This window comes from Tympanuchus pallidicinctus, unplaced genomic scaffold (genome assembly GCF_026119805.1).
Source record: "Tympanuchus pallidicinctus isolate F22 unplaced genomic scaffold, pur_lepc_1.0 scaffold24, whole genome shotgun sequence".
Taxonomy (NCBI): Eukaryota; Metazoa; Chordata; class Aves; order Galliformes; family Phasianidae; genus Tympanuchus; species Tympanuchus pallidicinctus.
The window spans coordinates 2,540,989-2,563,619 of NW_026294741.1; the positions used below are offsets into that span (position 1 = coordinate 2,540,989).

Sequence of the window (22,631 nt, forward strand, 5' to 3'; positions counted from 1 at the left end):
AAGCTGCCTCTGACCATAGCTTAATTTGAATGACTCGAGTATCACTGCAATATCTCAGAATATCAACTTAAAAAATGGGAAAAGCTGTCCTATGAGCCCAATGTGCACACAATCCTCAAAGGTAGTTCTAAAATATCATCTTCCACTAACAGAAATAGATAGTTACATGAACAAAACGTTGCTTTTAACTTCCACCAACACTGCTAAATCAATAGAAAAAAGCTAAGAACTAGCAAGTGACTTCTTGGATTCAACCAACAGTGTTATGCAAGCCCCTGTGTTAAGGAGTTAGAAGTCAAGCCGTCAGTCCCACAAAAGCTACAAAATATTTTGCACCTTTTGTAGCTATTTACCCCTGAGAAAGGTTTCATGCCTCCACTGCATTAATGCAGATAAATTGTTTTTTCTCCCCCCCCAGCCCCCCTCCCCCAGTATAAATGCACTTGAGATTAAGCATTTCAACTTCCAGTTCAAGAGACCAACTTCCAGGATGATCTAACAGAATGAGTGACACAAAACAACAAAGCCTAGAATTAAGCACGTAGGATTATGCTACTGAACTGCAGGGCCCGGGTACTCTCTGCCACTCTTCCATTAGTAAAGTCACAAAATACACAGCTCACATTGAAACCAGAAAGCTAAAACATATTTCAGTAAAGGAGAAAAATGCATTTCTTTCAACACACTACACCCTCCAGACATGAATTCTGAGTATTCTAATACTCAATTTGCAAGGTAATAACGGTAACAATTTAAATCAGAACAGTTTTGAGCCTATGCAACACTTCAGTCACCTGAACATTCTACAAGAGTGAAACTTTGGTGAAATAAGCTGTGAGTCTGCCGAGTACCATACCTTGAACAATTGCAATTCGTCCTCTGTGTGGCTTCAACAAAATCCCAGGATGCTACCTTGTCAGCTGTCTCCTCATCACACAAGCTGTTTGATGTAGCAGAATATTTCCGCCTATGATTCAGTATGGGAGAGATATTTGAGATCAGCACATATTACCCTCTGTCAAGCCTCAAGAACAGTTTTGAGACTCAGGATTCAGCAAAGAAATTATAAATAACCATTTACGGACACATTAAACTTGAGAGATAAGCAATCCACTAGCTAGGAACAAATTAACTCCTTTAAAATGTGTTATAACAAGAAGAAAAACACATTCTACTAGCAGACACAGCATATTTACCAGAGCTACTTTCTACAACACACACAAAATATCACATTTCCCTCTGTATCACACAGGGAGAGTACATACTTGTTCTGAGTTCTATTCATATTGCATTCTTGCCAAACTCTGTCCACCACCTGATTGGCCAGTTTTCTAGGTATTTTGCCACCATGATGGCTAGTACTGTCAGAGATAAATCCATCAGAAACTGAAGAAAACTTCACCCATTTCTGGGCAGACTGAGCATCAACTGAAAAGCAGTCACAAAGGAAAGAGTTTTAGGCAATGAAGTGATATGCTCACAACCACTATTCAATTCAACCAGCTCTGGAACATCAGGTAAAATAAGCATCTTCCTCAATTATAGGCAATCAAAACAGACAGAAAGTTTAAGTATAGCAAGAAAAGCAAGAAAAATTAAAAAAAAGACAAAAACCCAAACCCACAACCCCCCACCACAAACTGCTCACACAGCCCTCTTCTCAAAAGAAACAAACAAAAAAAAGCCACACTATTTATAAAGCTGTCTGAAACTACTGCTAAGTCTTACCTGCTTTGACTTAACATTTACTGTTCACACGCAGCCTATTGGAATCTCAACTACAAAGAAAAGGCCGAGGACTGTGAAAAGGCTGAATGCCATCTTGCCAATTTCTGAGCTGCACAACAATGCTTATAAAACTGCTCCAAAATGCTTGGATACACACCACACACACAGAGGAGGAAAGTAATAGACTACACAGCATCAGGTACAAGAGCTTGATCTAAAGAAACGTCCACACGAAGCGAGTTGCACTGTACCTGTTTGAACTTCCTCGGGGGATGTTGGAGGAGTCAGAGTGACTGAGGACATGGCAGGATCTCGTGTGGAAGCAGGCACTTGGTGGACACCCAAGCAAGTAGTTGAACAGTGAGATGTCCCAGCAGTGCTGGGAGCAGGGATGTCTGTTTGGGGAACCAGGACGAAGCACGCTGGATACACCATTCGCACACCAGCTAAGAAGGAAAAGAAAGCAGGCCTATTTTACAGCTGTTCACCAACAACTTACATTTAAAATAGCTAACAAAGGATCACCTTACCAGTTGCTCTTAAATTTACCAACCTTGCACAGTCTATCATCACTGCTTTATGCTTTGCTTTATTATATGGAAGATTTAGGTGAGTGAATAAAAAAGGTTTATTTTGTATAGCCAGACACAGCCCTGTCACATGCATCCAACTACTTGTGTTCATCTTTTTTTTCATTTATAAAGAAAACTGAAGACAACATTTTTTTAAGTATAATATAAAACTGACAAGATTCCTATCCCCATCAACATAACAGTCTTCAGTTACCACTGCAATACAAGCTTTTAGCACATATTACAGAGAAATGATTACATTTGTTGGCAAATCAAAGGTCAATAGCCCACCGCAGACAAACAAACTACTGTGTCCCAGGAGCTTACACTTTAGGAACAGCAGCAGATAAATGCAGTGCTTGAGTACATTAAGTTCTTTAGGATTGTGGTTTTGAAGAAATCCCTGAAAGGCATGTCTGTTCTGTTTGAATTTGCACAGATTCTGAAACAGCACAACGTGCTTTTGATGCATCTCAGATGCCAACAGTGATAGTCCAGTGGTTTGTTTATTTTGGTTTTTTTTTTTTGTTTTGTTTATAATATAAAATCAACTGTTTCGCTTCGAAGGGCACAAACTGAAACTCCTCACCCACCAGGTCTGCAGAACCCAATTTAAGTAACCATTCATTTTAGACAGGCCTGAGAATAAACTAGAAGAGCAAAATGGTCACAAAAAGTTGCAGAAGAACAAAAGCTCTGAATGCAAACGTGACCCCACTTCAAACCTAACCTGTTAATTTCAGTAATCAAAAGGTAGTGAGAGGACATACCAACAAGGACTTCAACAGCAGCTAAAGAATCATCCTCCCAATCCATATCTTCTTGTTTTTCCTCAGACCCCTCCTTCAAGTTCGAAGTGACAGGATAGAATTGTTTCCATTCACCAATAAGCTTTTTGGTAGATGAATCAGAGAGCTTGAATGACTGCCCTGTGAGCGTGCCATTTAATCCAAAGGGACTTAGAATAACTAAAAAGATAAACAGAAATAAATTAGATTGTATCTAACCAAAATTTGCACTTGCCCATTAAAACAGCATTAGTGTTATTTCAGCCACACCAAATTAACAACTTACCACTGGCAAGTCAGAATGCAACCTGATCACATTTTACTACATGGCACAAGTTGTAGGCAATGTGTATGCAGTTAAATGTACATGTACTGTAAGAATCAAGTTACCACAATTACAAATTAATCTGTTTAAACAAGCAGCAATCAAGTTTTGATCTTGACCAGCAAAGACTCTGCGATACACAGGTGGGATAAAGAGGACCATCTCAAATTCTGGCAGAGTTAAGGTGTTTCCCCATCCTTTTGTTCTGCTGGGTACTGTAACAACAATGCCACATGTATAGAAGGAAGTAATCTGTTTCATGTTTAGTCTTGTCCATATTAGGAAAGCACAGCTGCTGTTAAATTGCATTCAAAGAAAGCAAGTTTGGACAATGAGCATTAATAAACAAGGGCAGCACGTGGTCATGCAGGAGAAGTGATTTCTGTAGCCAACATAAGTGTGTCTAACACAGGGAATGATCAAACAGCCCACTAACCAGACTTAGGCCCCATCACTCCTTTGTCTTCGAGAGCATAGCCTGCATCTGCTGGTGGAACCAAAGGAATTTACAGGCAAGGGAGAGCCAAATAAAAAGGGGGAAGGGGAGTGAATAGATTACTGAAGTCAGGGCAGAAATGGACTCCTAAAATAAGAGTCGAGGAAGGTAGGTGGGGGTTATAAAGCATGTTGAAAACACTGTTTAAAAAGCTAAATATTCCAGTCACCAATAGGACAGCGCTTGGAAATGAAATTTACTGTGCCATAAATCACTTTATTGGGCAACATGCCAGAAGAGGAATATGGAAATCATCCACCTGCAGAAGATCTGAGATAGACCAAATACTTAACCAGCTATGTCAATACAGCAGATGTTTGAGTAGAACACAACATGTAACATCCCTGCTCCCACTCCCAGCCTCTATCAGAAATCCTCACTCTGAACAACTCAAAGGACTGATTTATTTCAGCAGACATTAGAGATAAGGAAAACCTACCTTGAAAAGGGCTGTTAGACTGCTGGGCGAGGGTGAGGTGTTCTTCACTAAGCAGATACACAGGTTGATGCTGACTGATCTCCACACTGGTGCAAACATTACTATCCCCGTGTAAGAAGAAGGTGAATGAGCAGGACAAGTGCTCGCTGGGAAGAGGAAAAAGACAAATCCTAAGTATATGCATCTTAAAACAATAGGTTGATAAGTTTTTTCGCTAATTTGAAAGAATGTCATTCCAGAAGTCTTACTTAATTAGCACCAAAAAAAAAATAATCCATTCTATCTGAATAACAAGGAAATGCTAAATACACATTCCTTGAAGTACTTACAAAGTATTTCAGTTTAAAGATAAAACCAGAGATCAATCAGGAGGATTGATCAAACAGGAGATGCTAAGTCTTCAGTCTCTTTAGATTGAGACTTCATATTTTGATTTCTGGAAGAAATTTAAACTCTGCTTTTTGCAAATCAATTAAAAGTAAACTCTGACAATATTTGTATAGTGTATTTACTTAAAAGCTGCAAACATATTTCTGAACATTCATTAATTTTAATGAGGTCGTATCTAGTCCTCTTGCCACAGATTCAGTCAGCAGAAATTATATTTTAACATTTATATATATTTTAATTAAACTTCAGGCAAAGATTTGGAAGGAAAGAAAAGCAGAACCCAGTGAGCAAACTGCAGAAATAGTGCATCTAAGTATACAGTTACATCTGGAAAAAAATCACACATATATGTATGTGTGATTACATATATATATATATATCTCTGATATATATATATATATATATATGTGACAATTTGAGTTCTATAGCTATAAGTTATATCAAGTGTGTGACAGACCAATAGATGCTCATAGGAAGACAGGTGTTAGAAGCAAGATGCTGTTCACCTAGGACATCAGATTACGGCCAACATTTCAGCAATAGAAGGATGAAAGTCAAGGAGAAGCTTAAAAAATCCTTCATAAACTACTGATCAGAAAATAAATCTTTCTCTTTAAGGAGGGCAGCATCAAGCACCTGCTCAGTCTCAGGAAAAGAAAAGATACAGGTCAAGGGAAACAGACTAAATGAAGCGAGTCAAAATAGCAGATGGCAGTGCGTTTTTGCAAGGTCAAACAGAAAGACACTTCACAAACATACCCTAAAAAGACTGCATGAATGCAACATCACCTTTTGCCCCAAAAATAAAACTAGATTCTGTCGATTGAACAAAAAAAGTCCCCAGGTCATAGGAGAACTGAAGTATCCCTATTAAAATAAAACCTGCACAGGCGTGGTTACCAGATACACGAGTGTCACTGCCAAGGCATTTCCTCCAGCAGGAGGTAGATGGTAAGAGACTGAACTGTGTGGGGACAAATATTTCTGAAACTGGCACAGCCTGTTCTATCTATGTCACCAGAGATAAATTGGTTTTCTGATCCACAAGCAGCCACCAGGATGGGCACTGCAACAAGACCACTGCTGTAGTGTAAAATACATGACTCTGACTATCAACAACTTAAATTTAGGGACCTAAAGCTCTTCAAGGATGAGAAAATCCACAAACTGGTTGAGGAGGAAGAGCAACTGAAGCACAGGGTGTTTTGTTTTTTTTTATTACAGTAACTGAAAGCTGCAGGCCATGAAGTGAACCAACAGAAACCTCTATGGGAGTTTGCCTTGACTGCACCACGACCATTTTCAAGGTGCATCAAACCTGTGACAGTATGCTGAGCTGCTCTTCAATTTTATTTCTTTTATTTTTAAAGAACAAAAAGAGCCAGGATCCAGACATACAAGTGAGTTATCACTATTCATTGACAACTACTTCACATAATTGCTTCAGTAATCCAGCTCAGGACAACCTACTCCCTGCACATGAAAAGCTGCCCAGGAATCCCAATAAAGATAGTTGACAAAATCCTGTGGTGTTGGAGCTCAGCATCATCTTGATGACTTCAAGTTCAAGCCAATCCACACGGTTATCAACCACCACTGAATTCCTATATAGAAATCTCATTAAACTTTAATCCTTATGCAAACAGTTGAAGACTGATCTTGTCCAATTGGATTCTACTTTCAAAATACTGGGTGGTTTACACTGAAATAGTGGATAGTGTTGTTGGTCCCAAGTGACAGATACCACTTCAGAAGCTTAGCATACATGAGGAAGAGTTCAAAATAAAAGCACATATTCTTTAAATACACTTTAAATGGGATTAAGCTATGTCTCCAGTTAGCTCTACATTACTACACAGATAAAGGGCAGACATCTGTACTATTATCTGAGAGAATTCAGATAAACCAAGACAAAGAGAAGCATCAGCATGATAACAGAAGCACATCAATTCATTATGCTGCAAAACCATACCTAAATAGAAGCAAAAAGTCAAGGTCATCATGCAAAAGCCACATAAAACAAACCAAGAATTTTTTACATAGTAAAAGAAAAAAAAGGCATTCCTCCCCACATTCAGCAGGTGGGAATTTTCCATTAAAATTTCATTAGTAAGACAGTAGCCATTGTTGTTACCAACATCATTCAAACTGCTTCGGCATGAAAGCTGCAAGCAAGCTGTTTCTATGGGAGGAAAGCAGACCCACTGTGCTACAACTGATTCTTTTAAACCTGAACATCAATCTATAACCCTGAATTAGTGAACAGTCTGAACATGAAATAAAAGCTATGCACATCACCTTCGATATTTGCCTCCGTATCTGCAGCGATGTTGTTTCATGTACAACAGAATGAAACTGCTACATAGTAGAAATACAGCAAAACGCTGCTCCTTAAACAGGAGCTGAGGGAAAGATTTCCACATGGTATCTCCTGAAAACACGGATCTTCTTATCTAAAGCTTAAAGTAGAACTAATGCTTCACGTACTCAAACACCGCGTTAATTTTTGTCCTAACTAGTCACGCTCCGAAACCCTTTCTTCACATGTAACATCATTGGCACTGTGATATTACACAGCTGCAGGAAATACTGGTGCTTGTAAAAAAAAGTCACAAGAAATACAATAATAAAGCCAGAAACACACTGAAGCTCTTTGTAAGGGGGTGGCGAAGTGGTGGTAGGAAACACAGAACCAGAGTTCAAAGTGACCAGCAGTCCCCACGTACTCCATTTTACAGACTAGCAAGATACTGCAAGCATGCTTGCTTTTTGTTCAGGTTTTTAACACCTTTGCACATTCTCCAGTCCTCTGCATTTCCAGAGATTCATTGCTGCCTCAACCTCAGCTCCAGAGCGCTCTCCTCAAACCCTTCCAAAAGCTATTAAAAAGATCCTGCTATTTCTCTCAATTCCTCTCCTGTTCTCAATGATCCACACTGCAGCCAAAAATCCTAATCAAACAAAAAAAGCACAGTAATTAGCAAGTCCACTTAATTGGTCAAAAAGCATTTCACTTAAGGGTAAATAGGCAAATTGCCTTTACAATTTAGTCAAGCACACAAGAACAGTGAGAAAATTGGTGGTTTCCTGCCCATCAATACAGAGTTCACCCTACGCTTCTATTTGCGGACTTGTTCGTTTCTTTAAGTAGCTCAAAAGATCATTAGATAACCTGTGCAGAGCATCTCACGACTGCAATACAAAGAACACCTGTAGCACAGTGCTCAGAACTGACTGTACGTGCAGAGGGCAGTCCTTGAGGAGCAGACAGACATCCCCTCCCAGCACCAGAAGCTTGTCTTAAAGCTCCTGTTCACAGCCCACTCACTTTCTGTTAGTCTTTTGCTATGATCATGCCTTGCCACATGTGCACATGTAAGAGTAGTGCACAGAATTTTAAATAAAGTTCTGAAAACAAGCCCCTAATTCTGCCCAAATATCTCATCACCTTGCCCTACCCTGAACACCGAGTTAATTTCAGGGAAGTCCTAACCATAAATTGTTAATGCTTATCATCCGGTATTGGTAACTGGTCACTGAATTATAAAACGTCATCAGAATGAGCATTCCTGATGAATGGAAAAAAATAAAATCCTTCAGAGATGGAAGATTATGTGAAAAGCAGCTGAAACTCATATGGACAATTTCAATAAATTTCCACTTCCACCTGTGTAAGAAAAGTGGAAGGAAAAGAGGGGAAAGCACACAAAGGAAGCGCATATACATGCTTCTGCATCTCCACTAGCAAATATGAATGCATCTCCTTGATAAAAAGATAATTGGGTCTGAATTTTCCCCCCTCCCCTCCTGTAGTTGCATATCTTCAAAATGCCTCACACACATCAGCTGCACCAGAACTTCCCTAATCCTAATCACTGATGTAATTCAGTGGATTACATCAAGTCAGCACTGTGCTGGAAGGTAAGGAGACTGCAACAACATCAACAGCAATGAGAAAGTCTCCAATTAAAAAAAAAAGAAAGAAAGAAAGAAAGCCTACAGCAAATTTGACATTAAATTCAAGAAAGCATCCAAACATTTCCATTGAAAGTGTGACTGCTTTTGTTTTTATAACTACCACCACTTTTCTTCCTACATTGCCTTTCTAAACTACTTCAGAGCTGAACCAAGTAGCTGACCATGCCAGAGTGCTTCCAGCCTACCAAAATACCTACCATATTCTCACTATGTATTTTTCTACTCCCATTTTGTAGGTCAGGAAAATGGACACTGCAAAGCTAAAATTACCCTCCCAGAACTAATGACTTACACGATTACTTTTCAGTTGGGAAGAACAGTCCATTCAGGAGCACAAACACACCAGATAGAGTTAATATCCTATTAATATGCTTCACTGTTTCTGTTATGTTTGCTAAAAATCAGTATGTAGCGGCCAACAATCCAAAACTTCAGGCTGTTTTGACCACAAATCATTGCACTGTGACTGGCTGACAACGGCCCACAGCAGCCACTGCCCAGGGAACTCCCAGCCAACACATTCTATCTGCCTAAATGAAAGCATCTCCCAACAGTTATTCCTCATCACAGCCAACCAGGGGTGGTATGTTATTTAAATAAACTTCAGCATCAAGAAGTCTCTATTTAAAAGATAACAGTTGCTTTCTGTAGTGAATTAAGTAACCAAATACTTCTGAAAGAAAATCCTTGCATGCTCAGTTATTCGGTTCTTGGTTAGCCTGTTGTCTGTTTTTGTTGGGGCTTTGGGGTTAGTTTGCTGTTGTGTTTTTCCCTCTTTAACTTCATTGGAAAACAACACTGCAGCAACCAAGGTAGAACAGAAAACAAAACAAATGCCAAAGAGCAAGGCTGGGGGAATGGCGTACCTGAGCACATGCTCAACCTGCACTACCACTGCCCTCTGATCTCTGCTCTGCCTTCTGTTATCCATCAGGCAGCACTTCAGGCTTTTCATGGTGGAGAAGGAGCAAAGCTGCTGAGCCACCTGAGGATGTCTGGGCTCACTGAACACAACAGGAGCTACTCCCCCACCACAACCCACCTACCACCCTGCCTTTGTAAGTGCTTGCTCAGAATAGTTCTTGGGGATTATATCCATCTCCCACAATAACCCGTAATGCACTGATGTAGAGCAGCCTCCCGTGCTGCCACATTCACACCTTCACTGCTATTTTAAGTATGGAGTCTTCAATTCCTGCTCACCACGCCACAATCCTGAATTAGGAGACTCCAAAACCTTCATTCAGACTAGAAAGGAACAGGAAATTAAACATGCATTTGCTATAATAAGCAAAATACGAATGTAATTAAAATACTAAAATTAGGTTGTTCTATTAAATCAGCATTAAAAAACAAAAAACATGAAAAATATGTGGTGGTTGTGGGTTTTTGCTTTGTTTGATAATTTAAGAAATGGAAAAAAAACCCATAAGTCTGCCTACCTGTCCATCTCAATTATGGCACACTCCAGGAGCTTTCTTTGTTGTCTTTCTGTTGTTGTTTTATTTTGGAGGGTTATTTTTGCTTGTTTGTTTAAATGCTGGGGGGTGAGGGACACAGAGGATAAGTTCTCCAGGAAGAACATGCTAACATACACACTCATTATCACAGAAAGTCGTGCTGCTATGTCAGAGCTGGAATCATCATTAATCAAGTTCACAAACATGCCTCTATTGCCCTCGGCTACAAGTTTCCCCATAACATCAGGGTTTGCATCAGCCCCTATCGCAGGGTCTGCACTTCAAGCAGACACAATGGCACTAATATCCCCAATGTGAAAGCTCAAGGAACTCTAAACAAATGCACATCTACATTTTTCTAGCAAGTTACATATTCTGTTTCTTAACATGAAGTAATAGCATCTCAAAACACAGATGCTTCTCCAACTACTGACACAAAGATGGCACAGCACACATCTTGCTAAGCATCTCCCAGTAACTCCCTATGGTCATGAAGGTAAACATAGCAGAAAGCTGATTTTGATGATAACACAAAGCAAAAAATGTAGCTAATAGCTAAGCAGAAAAACTTCCAGCTCAAAGCACATCATTAATGACTATTGTCAAAGGCTCTCCAAAATATTTTTCACATAACTAAGGACATTCTGATGTTAGCTAGAAGTTAAGATAGATCAATTTGTTTATTCCATAAACCAACCATGTAATCTACAACAAATACTAACGTAGGAAGTAACTCATCACAGAATAAGTCATAGCCACCCTAAAGACTTCTACATTTAGTTATTAATTATGTTATTAATGAGCTGAGCTTCACCCCTGTAAAAAGGGTTGAAACAAAAAAACTATTTTTTTTATACACAAATAAAGTCATAGAAGCAAAGCTAATCTTTCAGAATGCAAGAGGAACTTTAGATATGTATATGCACATAAAACATATGCATATTTCTCCAGGTAGAACAATTGTAAGCAATATTTAGAAAGAAAATACCTGGTTTGTGCTTCAGAACTTAGATGAGACTAACAAAGCTGTTACCTTACATTTTAGCATCCCTGCATTTTTCAGGATGCAAATCTCAATTATCTCAACTCGTGCTTCACAAGGAAATATATATGTGCTATAAAGAATATAGAATTTATTTGCAAAACAGAACAACCAGATTTTACACTATTTCAGAGCAACAGCTTTCAGTGAATTGCTCAGCCCCATTCCGAAACCTTTAGAGACCATCTTGTTAAGCCAGATTTTTCCAAGCTGAAAACTGAAATGCGTTACAAAATTTTCATTTGACAAAATCTGATATATCTGTATGGCTTTTGTATTACCTTACTGCTCAGTGAACAAATACATAGGAATTTATTGTTGAAAGCTAAAAACCGAGAGCCATATTGCTACCAGTTTTTCCTGATGAGCCAAACTAGCATTGTAACTTAAGCCAAATAAGAGAAAACTGCTTTCTGATGTAAAGTGCTAAATTTGTCTGCTTGTAGTCTCTGTAGCAACCCAATATTCCAAAGAGACAATCATGTGATCAATGCTCTCAGCTCCTGCTGTTTATCCTGCACTGTCCTACTTACAGCAGCTCTCAATTCCAGCTGTCTACAGTAAAAGGAAAAACATCACCTGCTCTCCTGCCGGTACACGATGCCAGAACAGCCTCATTAGAGCTGTTGTACAAAAAAATGTTGACTTTGTTTGATTTGAAGATTAACATAGGGAGGAAATTTGCACAGCAAAAAGATTGAGCAGACTTAAAAGATGGCAGAAAATACTCCAGTAGTAGCAAAGAAGAGCCACTTCATTTCAGGTATTAAGGTTTCAAGTTAAACATGCAGAAATGAAGGTAAACCACGACTACAGGTTATTGTATTTTATAGTTGTAACTGTTACTATGTACAGTTAATTCTCAAGCATGAACAAGATCTGAGTTTTAGCACTCACAAATGCTGCTCCTGAAAAGAATTATTATTAATAGTAATTTGGAGCATCCTCCTTGAGGAAGCAAGAAGAGCTATTTCATTGCTACTGAAAGAAGTCCCCACAGAAAACAGAGAAGACACCAAAGAGAGGAACGTGGCAGGAACCTGGGCTGCAGCACTACATTCCCTTTGTCCTAAGGGCAGCCAAGGCCAGACAATAGCCAGTCGCTTTGAGTAACTGCTGTTACATTACCAGCACTCCCGAAGAAGGCAGCAATTGCTACGTCCCAGTTAAAAAACTGCTCCCCTGCACAAGCCATGGGCATTTGGGACTGCACAGCTGCCAACACACTCATGAAAGATGCCCACTGTGGCTGATTTTACCTTTTCCTCTTGGTAAGACAAGACAGAGGAAAAAAGCACGTGCGTGTGTGTACATACACGTATACATACACAAGACATAGACACACAGACACACACAAGGAATATTTCTCAGCAGTCATTTCCCTTGAAGCTCTGTACTTGCATTATATAATCCCTCACCCAGGCTAAGGTCGAACAGCACAACTTGTGAAACTTGTGCAGCAAGTTTTATTTTGTAAGCTATGATAAGCTTATCGCTTGTGTTTTTCCAAGTGGTGGGAGTGTTGTGTTTGTGGGCTTTTCTTCCTCCCACCCCCCCATGAACAGATCAACTTGTTTACTATTTAAAAGGAATCCCACCAAATCAGTATTGCTCAATTATTTGCTTACTGGTGTTCCAATTATGTTAAAATTTAGCAAGTTTTACTTATTACCTAAAAAACTGCAGCAGATGAGCTCCACATGGGCCCTTCATACTTTTCAGTAGGAGCGTCAGATTCAATCTTCATTAAGGAATTTTGCCTGGAATAGCATTTACTCTGACAAGTTTCCTAATAATATTTATGCTAGGTATATGCCACTATTTTATCATCCAGCTGGCAGGAGGAAAAGCCTCATCCAAAGGCTGGTATTTCAGCAGTCCAACCAGAAAAGGCAGAGCTGGATGCAGCAGATCCCAGACCCTGTTTCATATTCTTAAAGTGGGGAGTTTCAAATAAAACATACACAGCTATTTCTGAACGTGACAGTAACAGCACAACAGGTTGGAAAGGAGAAAAGAGAAAGATGTGTTTATTCGTCAAACTTTGTAATTTAATATGTGGTCACCTTAAAGGTAGATTACAAGAGCTCAGTAAGTTATTGAGAAAGGATATGACAAACACTGCAGCAATTTTTTCCCCATTTGGTTACAACTAGGGCTATTAACAAAACCTTCACTTCAGTCTTTTATCCTACTGTTATCCCTGTAACTCCCATCACCCATTCTTGAACGTTTTGGAAATTGCTTCCTTACATATTAAGAGCAACAAAGAAAAGAGAAAAACCAAAAAAGCAATCGCCATACACAGCCACTTTACGGAGTGGGCCGCTCCATTCCCCTGTCTCTATAAACAGCAGTGGAACCAACACGCTCAAAAACCTCCAGCAGTTTCCTCAGGCATGGCAATCGTGACTTGCACTGGCAGATCCAATTTCACCAAATACACGACTGTCTCACTTTTCCCAGCGCTGGTTTTAGACTGGGGGGAAGCAGGGGGAGGAGGGAAGAGCAGCTCGTGGCGATTGCCTTGCAGCCCCGTCAGCCTGCAGCCTGGGACCCGTAATGCAAACATTTGACTTTTTTTTTTTTTTTGCTTTACCAGAATTTTATTTTATTTTCCTCCATCCCACCACAACCTGCAAGTCACAGCCTGGGACACTGGGCAACAAAACCTCAAAATTCGGGTGGGAACGATCATATGAGGGGAAAAAATAAAGCTCTATCTGTACCTGGTTCAAAGAGAAATAAAGTGAGGAAGTGGGACGAGGGTTCTACACAGCCAGCCCTAGCTCCAGCATACTGAAATCAGCCAGTCACCTTTGCAGCCAAGAGCATCAACTATTCAGTCTCTAATCAAAGTCTTTTGAGATTGTCTACAAGAACAGCGAATCTTATCTAAATCTGCAGTTATAATACACAGAAAGCCAATCTACATAGTAACTAGTCACGTCCCAAAGTACAGGGTAGCATAAACTCTGATCTGAAGCAGACTGGTAGCAGATTTCATACCCAGGATAATAGGCATCTCTAAATTATATAGGCACAGTGATTCTATACTCAGGGTTTCTGAAAGTCAATGCAAAGCACAGCCCCACAGAACACAAAGCACAGAGGATGAAAGCAGCCACTAAAGATAACAGCAACAAGGGCTGAAATGAAGCGAAGCAATGTTCATTCACTGACTCTATAGAGCAGGGAAAATCCTCCCTCACCTCACCCTTTCTCCTGTATTTCCCCCATTATTCCCTATTTTCTAGGACCAAAGGGAGGAATAAAAATACACCAACATCATCACCAGGTAACTTTGTTCATTCTTAGTAACAAGATAGGCATTTAGTGCACACAAGCAATAGAGAGAAGCAATCACAACCCTCCTGAACAAGAACAACAGAAGCTTTACTCTCCACGACATGTGCAGTACCTGCCACATTCACCCACGACCACCTCCACACAGGAGGAATACTGCTGTGTCAGAGGGAAATATCTGCATATAGGAAGAAGCATTCTTCTGAAAATGGACTATGAGGAGTACGACAGGCTTTTGAAATCAGTGTGATGAATTTATGAATTGCTATTCCTATTACTAGGAAAATGGAGAAAATACAAAAAAGAACAATACAGCTTCAGAAAGAGTGTTGTGGTTTTTTAAGATAAGTGGATCTGTTGGATCAACAGAGGCCTCAGCAGATACCTCTGAACAACCTAACAAAATTAAAGCATTCCTAGAAGGGATGAGCAAAATATGCACATCTGTTAATTGCCCCCCTCACTTTAGTGGTTTATTTCATCCAAGCCACTACTCAGAAAATCAAGTGGTTGAGGTATCTGGTAGAAAACACAGATTTCTCTGCAATAAAACTTGCCCTCTATTTTTCCAGCAGTTCTGAACTACTTATGGTGAAGTGGTGTTGTGGGTAAGCTCACAATTCCTTCAGTTATTCTCATCAAGCATGCTGACCTTCTGAGCTTCTTAAAAAAAGAATCAGTTTCCAAATTAAACAAATGCTGCTATTTTATTTTAAAAGCTTTCATCAGGTTTTCCAGCTGCTGCAGAGAGCTTTATAGAATTACTCCAAGAGATGCCATGACATAATGAATGCTGGTTTCAAACAGCAATGTGGAAAACTAGTTCCTCAACTGAGGAAAGCCCAGAATGTGCCAAGACAGTATCAGTCCAAATAGGTAAAAGTAAACTCTTTATTATTGATTTACGGCACCAAGAGAGAGAAGAAATGGGTGGACAAGGACATTCCAGAAAGGAAATATCTTTCCCTTACTAGAGAGAGGGACAAAGAGATGCCTGGAACTAAAAGGACAAGTTTACCCATAAATTAAAAGCAGCAGTCCACAACTGCTAGAAGCACACAAACATGTGCTTCTGCTGCAAAACAATTCTGATTTCTTTGAGGTTTAAATTTACTGCAGAAGATGCCAACAAAGGCCGAGCCCACATCCAAAAAGTAAAGCCACCAATCTCCAAATATTCTAAATGCAAGGTTTAACAGATTCATTTAAAAACAAAAACAAACCAAAACACAGAAAAACAAATAAGAAAACCCACCACCATTCTCTAAGCTTTAAATTACTTTGGATTTTAAAAGCTGATTTGGGAACAGAGATTACACTTGTTCCAGATAACCTAGTTTTTATTCATTTCATTACTTATTGCTAGGCAACACAGACCGTGCCAAACCACGTTAGAACCACGAGGAGAAGTTCTTCCAATCTAGATCAGAAATTTGCTCCTTACCCTCCTCCCCCCCCGGGGAGGCCATATGTATTCCTCTACCAGTAATGTCCCCAGATGCAACTTTCTTTCTGGACAGGAGCTAACAAACTCTTTTCCCAAAGCCCTCTGCATGCAACGCCTGTAAATGGTCCCCAGATTCCACTTCCCCAAAGAACAAGTGCTATTTAGTTAGAATTAGTCCTGGCCACTACAGTGGTAGCTTCACAGCAGCTGTCCTCTTCTTCATTCCTAAAAGACTCTAGCTTCTTTTACAACCCTTCTTATCCGTGGTGTCCAATACAGAAGAGACAGGTTATTATCTTCAGTATTGCTGCATTTCTTCATAAGAAAGTTTTGAAGAACTCCCAAAAGGCAGAACAACAAGAAAGATCAGAGATTCAGGATCCCAAGCAACCCATAAATAGAGTGCTCTTAATTAAACGTTCCTTCCAGCGTAAAGCTTAAACAAACTCTACAGCTTCTTCAATAAAGGAAAATAAAGCATCCTACCTTTTGTTTATAGGTTTTTCATCTTTCTCATAAGGCTTCACAAACCATTTCCCAATGCGCACAAAGTTCCTGTTCATTAAACATCTCTCCAACAGGTTGTGAACAGCTTTGAAAAGCAGAGTGCGACATTCATAAGAAAGTCCATTCTCCCAAACACCATCTTCTTCTTCTACAAGGCAAAGAAAAAAAGATTAATTAACATTGAACTACATCCTATTACTTCACATAGCAGACATTTCATGAAATTGCTTCCTCTCCCACGAGCTCTTAAGGCAGTCACAGCATAACATACAACCAAAGAAAGCCTATAACATGAACAAGTGATTTGAATGTTACAAGAGTATATCTGCTAAAAGTAATCAGCTATAAAGTCTCTCCCCCACACTCCGTCCTTAAAAAAGGAAAAAGAGATTCAAAGCTATTTGTAAACAGAAGGAAACAACCAGCACCAGTATGTTACATATTTCAGTCTGCAAAACCACTGATCTGTTTGCAGGGTGGCTCATATTTGGAGTATTTTGATCTAGTTGTCCTGAAATGCTAAATGATAGTTGTGCTTAATAACAAAATAAATTAAATTGCTCACAGCCACATTTTTAAAATATCCTTGTGTGTTTAGCTATTGTTCATTGAGGAGCTGGGCAAAAGTATTAATGATTAACTGACCCTTAATGGTCATCCATTTGCTAATGAGGAAGGGAGGTATGGGGGTAAAACACCACCTAGATACAGAGAGCAGTGGTAGGAACCACCTGAACCTTCTCCTCACAAGATTCACACAACTGGAATTTCCTTTAAAATTTTAAAATAAATAAACAAGAAAGATAGAAAAATCAGGCTAGTGCCACTTTCAGATCTCTATACAGATCTATAAACAGAAAAACAAAGCTCAGGTCATACTGATAGGATTCTCAAGTGAAACACTGAGATCTGATCTGTGGGGCACGTACCTAAAACACAGGCATGGAATCCAACTTAGTGAGCAAAGCTGATTTTCCAAGTCCAAAAGCAAGATTCTTTACAAGAAGCTGTAAACTCTTCAACCACTCTGGCTGGCATTTAGTGCTTTAACATCCACTACAGGCCCTAGGAGTGGTAGTCCCAAAGAACTACAGTGGCAGCTACACCACACAAGTGAGAACATTTCACGGTTCCTGTAGCATCTCTCAATGGTTCACCCTCACCAGAGCAGTGGTACAGAGGGTGATACAGGAAAACTCAGGATCTTCTTCCATTACGGCAGTCAGGTCCTACCTTCAACCTACAACCCTTGGGCATCATGTTTGACAGATATCCCCAAAGATCTGCTACTGGTCACCTTGGACTAGCTTAGCAGTTATTCTTACAGCTCCACTGCTTTGTCACTCCAGGTAACACTGCAGACTTAAATGAACAACCTGATGTGGATAAAGAGGCATTTTTACTTCGGTCTCTGGGTAACTGTGGAACAACGTAGGTTGAATGGGACCTGTGGAAGTTCCTTGCTCCCACCTACACCCAGAGTTCAAAGCTAGACCAGGCTGCCCATATCCCTTATCCATCATCCCTCGCACCTCCAAGATGTGAGTTTGGGCTCAGACTTCCATTCCACACATGAGGTGTTACAGAAGCAACCTGTCTGCTCACCTCTCTTCCAGAGAGAATTTGGGCTCAAATAGTGTTCCTCTGGACTGCTTCATGGTCAGAAAACCTCAGCAACGCAGCCACGTCCTTACATTGTAAATCTCCCTTTGAAATAAGCCCCTTCACCTTTATCTGGAAGCCACTTAGAAGCTTAAAAGGTTGCAATGGTATTAAGTCTCAATAACCTTAAATTAGAGAGCATATAGAAAACCAAAACACCTAAGGGTTTTATCTAGAAGGAAACCCTTCAGCTTATTACAACAAGCAATGTCTAAGACAAGGGTGAAGAAAATAGAATTTCAAAGCACTACTGCAACTAAAAAATGGGGGGACACATCTGTGTCCTGTTTAATTCCACACAAGTAAGTGCACGCTTCCACTCCACATCACTGCTGTGAGTTACAGAAGATTACTCACTGTCCCAGAATCCTCCTCTGAGAGATAGAAGAAGAGTAAACAGACCTGCCCCATAATTTGTGAGGGAAAAGATGCACATCACTACAGGTGAATCATTACATGAAATACTTTCCTGGTAAAGACAAGAAAAAGCAAGGAACTGCATTTCCTCAAAAACAAACCCCACTGTGAGTTTCTCCCCTTCCATCACCTTAACTCCAGCGTTGAAATTCAGCATGAACTTGTTTTGCAAACCATAAAGCTACAAGATAATACAGTAACTCACTGAGGAAACATCATACAAGACGCTTGCAACAAGAAGCAACAAAGGTCCAAAGTCAAAGGGCATAAAACAGCGGTGCCAAGAGGACGCATTTTTCCCTGGCTCAGAGATTTGGAGACGCACACAAACAAGCAATCCTATCCTACAGGCAGCTTTGCTGCTCAGCACGCACTGCTCAACTGGTGGCAAACAAGCAGCTCAATAGAGCAAACATTAACTACAAAGCTTAATGATATTGGACTTTAACTGCACAATAAACTCCGCACCATTTCAAAGGTTAAATACTTGCTTCCTATATGGCTTTTGTAATTTTTAAAAAATCATTCCAAGAACACCCCCTGCATCAATTACCCATTACAGGAGGGCAACAAAGACAAAGAATTACCCCCCAGCCCTTATGCCCAGTTTTGTTGTGACATATCAGTACCAACGGACACATTAGCGCATGTCAATGAGCAGAAAGATGCCGAAGTTGCACATACACTGAGTGTAACTCAGCTTTTATTTTGATGGCCATACTACAGGCACAAAGGAGAAGTTTCAGTTTTCAGAGGATACTACAAAGCCCTGAGTATTCCATTTAACATTAATAGTTGTGCTGACAACCAAGTTATTAACAAAAGTTTGCATGCAAGAACTTGCCAGAAGATTGTTTCAGCAGCAAACTGAGCTAGGAGAGCTCTTAGGAAATAGAAAAGAGGAGCATACTTATACATGTAAAGCTTGGGTGGAAATCACAATTAGAGCTCTAGAACTTGAAAAAACAGCCTGCTATAAACATACCTGCTGATCAGAAAGAGCACCTGGGATCAACAACATCACACTTGCTATGGAAAGGGAGCATGAAATAAGATGGTGGTTAAAGATACTCTCACTTCAGAGCTTTATTCAAACTCGTGCAGAGAAACAGCAGTAAGTGTCCTGCAGAGTTGTGAAGCCTGTTTATCCATCACCCCCACCCCTCTTATTTTGGTAGTGGATGGAAGGAGAGAAATACACAGGAGGTTAGAGCCCACGTTGTATTTTTCTTCTTTATTCAAATGGTTGTTTCTCAACATCTGAAAAATCCTCTTACTTAATAGGAATCACAAAAAGTAAACCATAAAAAGACCCTTTTGTGAGGGGGATAGGAAGAGACAGTTTCACCTTCTGATCTTTCTTGAACTGAATAACGGTAAGCGTTCAACCTGATAGCAGCAATAAACCAAAATAAGTCGCTGATTCATTTTAAGAGGCGTCGAGCCACAGCTTTGCTTCAGACAAGCAATATCCACACAAGTGCCCTGGTAATCCAGAGGTTACAAACCTTTTGTTGTTACTACAAATACTTCTGGTTATTCCTCTTGCTCTCCGATTCAATCAACTGCTCTGCAGCATCTATGCCAACTCCTTAGACAAGTATTTACATAAACTGTCCTCTTGTCATTAATTTTCTTCCTCTCTCTTTATATCACATACTAAGCAGAAAGTTTGCTTTATCTGAACCGAAAGTCAAGCCAGCACTTTGGGCTACAGCTTCCCCCTCCCCATTACTTTAACTACACAGGGAAAAAAAGTCCATTCCTTCCTATCGTGATTCAGAAGCATTTCTAACGCACTGCTTACTTTCATGGGCTTCTTTTCTGTCACCATTTGACAGCGAGCCAATTATAGAAATAGACAGATGCAAAACTGATTTACACGATCAAATCCCACTTCCTATGTAAGTGTCAGACTGCAATTGTTGCTGTATATTGTAATTACATGATAGTAACACAGGGCGATATTTCCTTTTAAAAGGATGAAAGAATTTAAAAATCCAAATACTTTAAGATGAAATAAAATCGTTCAGAGTAAGAATTACCCTGCTAACCTATGGAAAAACAGTTTTAAGGGCCTATATCCCTTACAAAACTAAGTGAGAAGCACCAATTTGTGTTTAGATGTGCTGACTAGAACTCAAAATACCAGCTTCAACATACATTTTCTTACTTGGATTCTGTAGGGTTGTATCTGATCTACATTCACTGAAAACACTCCAGTTATCCAAACTTGTTGCAAAATTTCGTCCCCTGAGAGACAAGCCAAAACACGAGCTGCTGTCCCAAATACCATCCTCAAAATACTCAGCACCACTACAGGTCAGCATGAGCCCTTCACCCGCACCACATGAACGTATTTCATGCTTTTTCTACTAAGCAGAAGTGGTTGTTCTCTAAGCATTAAAAGCCTGAAGGTACGACCTTTCTGTAAGTCCATAACTACGCTTGCCTACAAATTGCCTTCAGAATCTGCTAGCTCTGAATTCCCTTGCACAGAGACCTATGGCCTGGCCATAACTAAAGCTGAACACCTTTTTCACTGCGTGCTTCGTTAATATCCTCCTCCACACCATCTTTGAGTAATTCCATAAGCAGATGAATTGTTAAATCTCATCCTCAGCGATCGTAGGCTCCCTGCTCCTGTCTACGCAGGTATATTATGCTTGTGATGCTGTACCTGCTGCCAGTTGCAGAATTCTTAAAGAATGCATCCTTTTCATAGCAGCTGTAGTAGTAAAATGGGTTTAGGAAGCAAGTGGTATCAAAAAAACAAAACCAAACCAGCAAACCACCAGCTGAGCTGTTTTCCAAGCTCACTTTGCTGAATACTTGCAAGCAGCAGGCTTTTCTGCAGAGCTCACAGTATGGGAACTGGCTCAGACTCCTGTTTCCATTGTATTAGAAGTAATGAGACACCCGATGCTGACATCAGCACAAACCAAGCAGCTCTCAGATCTGTTTGGAGACAAGGATATGACCTATAACGCACATACACCGAGAACCAGACAACACACAGAAAGAAGCATTTGCTACTATCGCCGTTGCTGTTTTTCCCACTCAGGATCAGCATCAAGCCATTGTCACACAGACCTCACTCCTCCTTCCTTAAAGCTCTCCCAGAGGCTCAGCACGGAGCTAAGACCAGCATTATGCTCATACATTTATCCTTCACAGAAGTGGGAGGAAGACTGCTCAGCAAACAAAAAACGGATTAACTCGATATATGACAGATAGGAGCAAAACACTCTAAAGTAAATTAATGAGATTTAACAGACACCAGAAGGAAAAAGCTGCATCTTATAGCTCACCATTTCAAAGATGCAACTTGAAGGTCAATGGCACATTGAAGCTTTCCCCTACCCAAGCATTAATCAAAATGTAACCATTTCCTTGGGACTATGTCTTGTGCATAATTCATGCCCAACTGTTCTCAGGTTTGAAATTGCTACCAATTCCACCAATTTAAAAAAACATACAGGCAAGCACTTCAACAGAATTTAAAGAGAAAAGAACCTACCTAATAAAAAACAAAAAAAAACTGTTGACTAGACACCAGTGAGGGCTCACTGCCTTCTGAAGTTCTCCAATACGTCCCACGTTAAGGTTTGAGCTGCAGAAGTTCCTATAATCAAGCCTCATCGTCACAACAGAAACACAACCTTTGAGGTTGTTGGAGGATAAAAGAACACTTGGCTAACTTCTGTCTGCCTCTGGCTATGTTGAGGGAGAAACAGACCGACGGGTTTTTTGGAAATACATACAATAAGTAGCTTCTTAGGGAAGGAAAAGAGAAATGATTGAGTGAAGTCAATATTACTGATCAATTACTAACTCTGAACAAGTCTCCTTTTGACATGCCCCCAGGCAACAACAATCCCTGACCATCAACAAGTCTGTTACCTAAGGCTCGATACGAGAATTCAGATACAGCCAGTAGCAGTCATTCAGACATACCTCTAGGGCAAAGGCAGAACTTCTAGAACATACTGGCTGAAGAGAGAAAGAAACATCTTTTTTCATCTGATACGCACAGATGTACACCCACAAATCTGTATGTTCCCTTTTGAAGTG

General features: G+C 40.0%; 1 protein-coding gene across 2 annotated transcripts in view; it reads right to left on the reverse strand.

Moving 5' to 3' along the window:
• The window catches only part of MED13 (mediator complex subunit 13), a 48,937-nt gene that overhangs the window by 20,690 nt on the left and 5,616 nt on the right, over positions 1-22,631 (reverse strand). The window contains exons 3-9 of one of the 2 annotated variants that reach the window (XM_052688659.1): positions 16,458-16,626; positions 4,349-4,494; positions 3,850-3,900; positions 3,071-3,268; positions 1,980-2,174; positions 1,266-1,428; positions 857-967 (exon numbers count right to left, since the gene is read on the reverse strand). In XM_052688659.1, the coding sequence (XP_052544619.1) occupies positions 857-967; positions 1,266-1,428; positions 1,980-2,174; positions 3,071-3,268; positions 3,850-3,900; positions 4,349-4,494; positions 16,458-16,626 (1,033 nt within the window). The remainder of the gene's footprint in view (positions 1-856; positions 968-1,265; positions 1,429-1,979; positions 2,175-3,070; positions 3,269-3,849; positions 3,901-4,348; positions 4,495-16,457; positions 16,627-22,631) is intronic. The other variant, XM_052688660.1, reaches the window with a different exon arrangement.